General features: G+C 37.0%; 1 protein-coding gene across 1 annotated transcript; it reads right to left on the bottom strand.

Annotated features, from left to right (window-relative positions):
• Nucleotides 1-512: 512 nt before the first annotated feature.
• LOC124963099 (non-histone chromosomal protein HMG-17-like) lies at nucleotides 513-865 on the bottom strand. The gene has a single exon (XM_047522563.1). It carries the CDS (start codon nucleotides 863-865, stop codon nucleotides 593-595), a length of 273 nt encoding a protein of 90 aa, XP_047378519.1. The 3' UTR covers nucleotides 513-592.
• Between the last annotated feature and the right edge of the window lie 2,271 nt (nucleotides 866-3,136).

Genomic DNA, 3,136 nt, shown 5'->3' with positions numbered 1-3,136 from the left:
GACTTTCAGGAAATGAAATGAAAATGGCAAAAATTATTAATCTGAAGATCCACAATTTAGAAAAGGAACTGTTGCTCTTCTGAGGGACAATATCTCAATGATGTCACTGGGAAGTCCAGATTGCCGACACACTGGTAAAACCAATTGTTGGGAGACAGGTCCCAACAGGTCTGAGAGTAGGGGAGTTAAGTCTATGCCAATGGCAGAGAGGGAGAGGAGGACATAAGATGAATTTGAGTTTTTCCATACCACAAGGCGTTTGTGCCAAGGTGGCTATGTGTGCCAACATCAGGGAATCCCTCCTCTTGGGAGCCAAGAGGAAGTCTCTCAAAACTAGCAGGGGAAGGTGTTTTCCCCCACAGCAATCCAGCTTTGGAGACGTTCTACTAGTGACGTATGCGCCTTCCCCTGAAAACAATAATGAAGTGTTCTGTGTGCTAACAACATAGCTTTAAAAAAAAGGAAAAAAAGGAAAAGAAAAAAAGAAAAAAAAAGTAAAACAAAATTCTTCATTTTTATAAAACTTGATAAAAAATAGTATTTCAAACTGTACAGTCACCAGAAGTACACAGTTATCAAAAATGCACACACTTCACTTGGCATCTCCAGCACCTTCAGCTTTCTGTGCCTGGTCTGTTTTGGCATCTCCATTCTCTGCAGGGTTATTCCCATCCTTGCCAGCCTCGGCTTTTCCCTTTTTCCCTCTGGGTACCTTCTCTCCCTTCTTTGCAGGGGCCTTTTTAGGCTTGGGCTCTGGCTTTAGAGGAGCAGGTTTAGCAGACAAACTTGCTGATCTTCTCTGTGGTTCGTCCTTCACGTTGGATTTATCTTCTTTAGCATCCGCCTCAGCCTTTCTCTTGGGCATGGTGGTGACGGCGGCGGGACCAAGGCGCTGGACGCGGGATGCAGCGGCGCGCGGCTTTGGTTGGTTCGGGGTAGTTCTCGCCTCTTCTTCTTCACACTGCTCCCTCTCTTACCTTCTTTATGACTTCATTCTCTATGGTTATAGACTTTGGTTCTTTATCTTTTATACATCGACCATAGGATTTTGCTTTACAGTTACCATGAGACTTCTATTTAAAAATCTTAAAATTATAGCAATCTATCTTAAGTTTATTTGAACTTTGTTTACATACTGAAACTACATTTCCCTTCCCCATCAACATTTAAAGTTTTTGTTGTCACAGTTTTCTTTTTATATTGTATATTCATTGACAAATTATTGCAATATAGTCCTTTAATTGTGTTTTGTTTTTAAACTACAGTTAAATTGATTCATATAGCAACATTTCTACATTGCAGTATTCTGAATTTTACTCTTCATCTACCTTTACCAGTCTGTTTTATAATTTCATATTTTCACAATATTAATTTGCATTCTTTAGTTTCAGTCTTAAAAACTTAAGCCTTTCTTAGAGGGTAGGTTCAGTGTTGATGAATTCCCTTGGCTTCTGTTTATGTGGAGTGTCTCTATCTTTTTCCTATTTCTAAAGGATAACGTTGGTAGGTAAATTATTCTTGGTTGACATGGTTTTTCTTTCAGAATTTTGACTACACTATGTTGCTTTCTTTTCACTGGCAAGGTTTCTGCTAAGAAATCAATATTTAAGTTCCCTTGTACGTAATGAGTCTCATCTCTTGCTATTTCAAAATTCCCTCTTTAGCTTAGATGTTTAACAATAGAATTAAACTGTGTCTTGGTAAACTCTTCTTTGCTTTGAAACTCTTTGAATACCTTGGAGCTTCATATACTTTGGATGTCCATATATCTTTTAATGCTCATAATATTTGCATAACCAGCAATGAGATAGAAATCACTTTTTTTAAAATGAAATTCTGGAGCTGAAGAATACAATGAATGAAATTAAAAATTACAGACTTGATCAGGCAGGAGAATCTGTAAACTGAAAGCTTTATTCGGTTTATTATTATCATTTCTTTAAATAATCTTTCTGACTTTTTTTCTCTCTCTCTTTTTTCCTTCAGAGGATTGTGTACTTCTTATATTATTTTTGTTTTTTAAATTTTATTGGTTCTTTTTAATCATACTTGACATGGGATTCATTTTGACATAACTATACAAGCATGGAATGGATCTAATTCTAATTAGTACTCCATTCTTTTGGATGTACACAATGGTAGGATTCACTATGGTGTACTCATATAAGTACACAGGAAAATAAATTATTTTTCTTAATGGTATTCCATGGCTTTACAAGATATTTTTCATTCCTTTTCATTCTCTTTTCTCTTTTGGTCTGCCTAGATAATTTTGATTTACATAACTTTCGGTTTACAGATTCTCCTGCCTGATGGAGTCTGTAATTTTTAATTTCATTCATTGTATTCTTCAGCTCCAGAATTTCATTTTAAAAAAAGTGATTTCTATCTCATTGCTGGTCTTCTTGTTTTATTCATGTATGATTTTCTTTAATTAAGTTTCTATCAGCATTCTCTTATACTTCCTGCGATCAATAACAATATTTTAAATAGAACAATAACTTTGTCAGGTCATCATAGATTTCCACTGTTATGGGGTCAATTACTGAAAAATTACTTTGTTATGTTGTTGGAGTCACATTTTCTTGTTTTTCATGTTTCTTGAAATCTTGCATAGCTGTCTTTAAATTTTAAGAAGCTGTTCCCTTTTCTACTCTTTTTCATCTTTTTATAGGAAAGAAATCCCTTCACCAGTCAGGCTTCTAGTGTTCTTGTTTGCTCTTGGTAGTGTGTGTGGATATGTGTGTGTATGGTGGGGGGAATTCTAAAGATCATAAACTTGTTCCATATCTGGCAAAATTAGGCGTGTGACTAAGGGCCTCCTGTTTGTTTCCTCTATGAAAATGTTCTGAAATGCTCCAGTCAGTCTACTTTCCTCTAAATCCCACAAGGCTGGCTGATAGCGTATGCTCACAAGCTCTCTGCAAAGACTCACATTGCTGCTCAGGAAATGCACATGACAGGCCAGGCCCAAGAGGCGTGAGTAAATTATGTGAAGTATCAGGAGTGTTTGTAGGCCAGTCGTGGGGCAAGGCGGGAGGGATCTCAAGGTAAAATATTCCTAGCAGCTTGTAGGCAGGCCTCCTATCGGAGTCCATGAAGCAGTTGGATATGTGCTCCTTTGCGGAGTTTTGAG

The sequence above is a fragment of the Sciurus carolinensis genome, chromosome 1 (genome assembly GCF_902686445.1).
Source record: "Sciurus carolinensis chromosome 1, mSciCar1.2, whole genome shotgun sequence".
Taxonomy (NCBI): domain Eukaryota; kingdom Metazoa; phylum Chordata; class Mammalia; order Rodentia; family Sciuridae; genus Sciurus; species Sciurus carolinensis.
This window is presented reverse-complemented; position numbering and strand designations above follow the sequence as displayed.

Coding starts and splice junctions, on each gene's coding strand:
- LOC124963099 (XM_047522563.1), bottom strand. CDS start 865: ATGCCCAAGAGAAAGGCTGAGGCGGATGCTAAAGAAGATAAATCCAAC.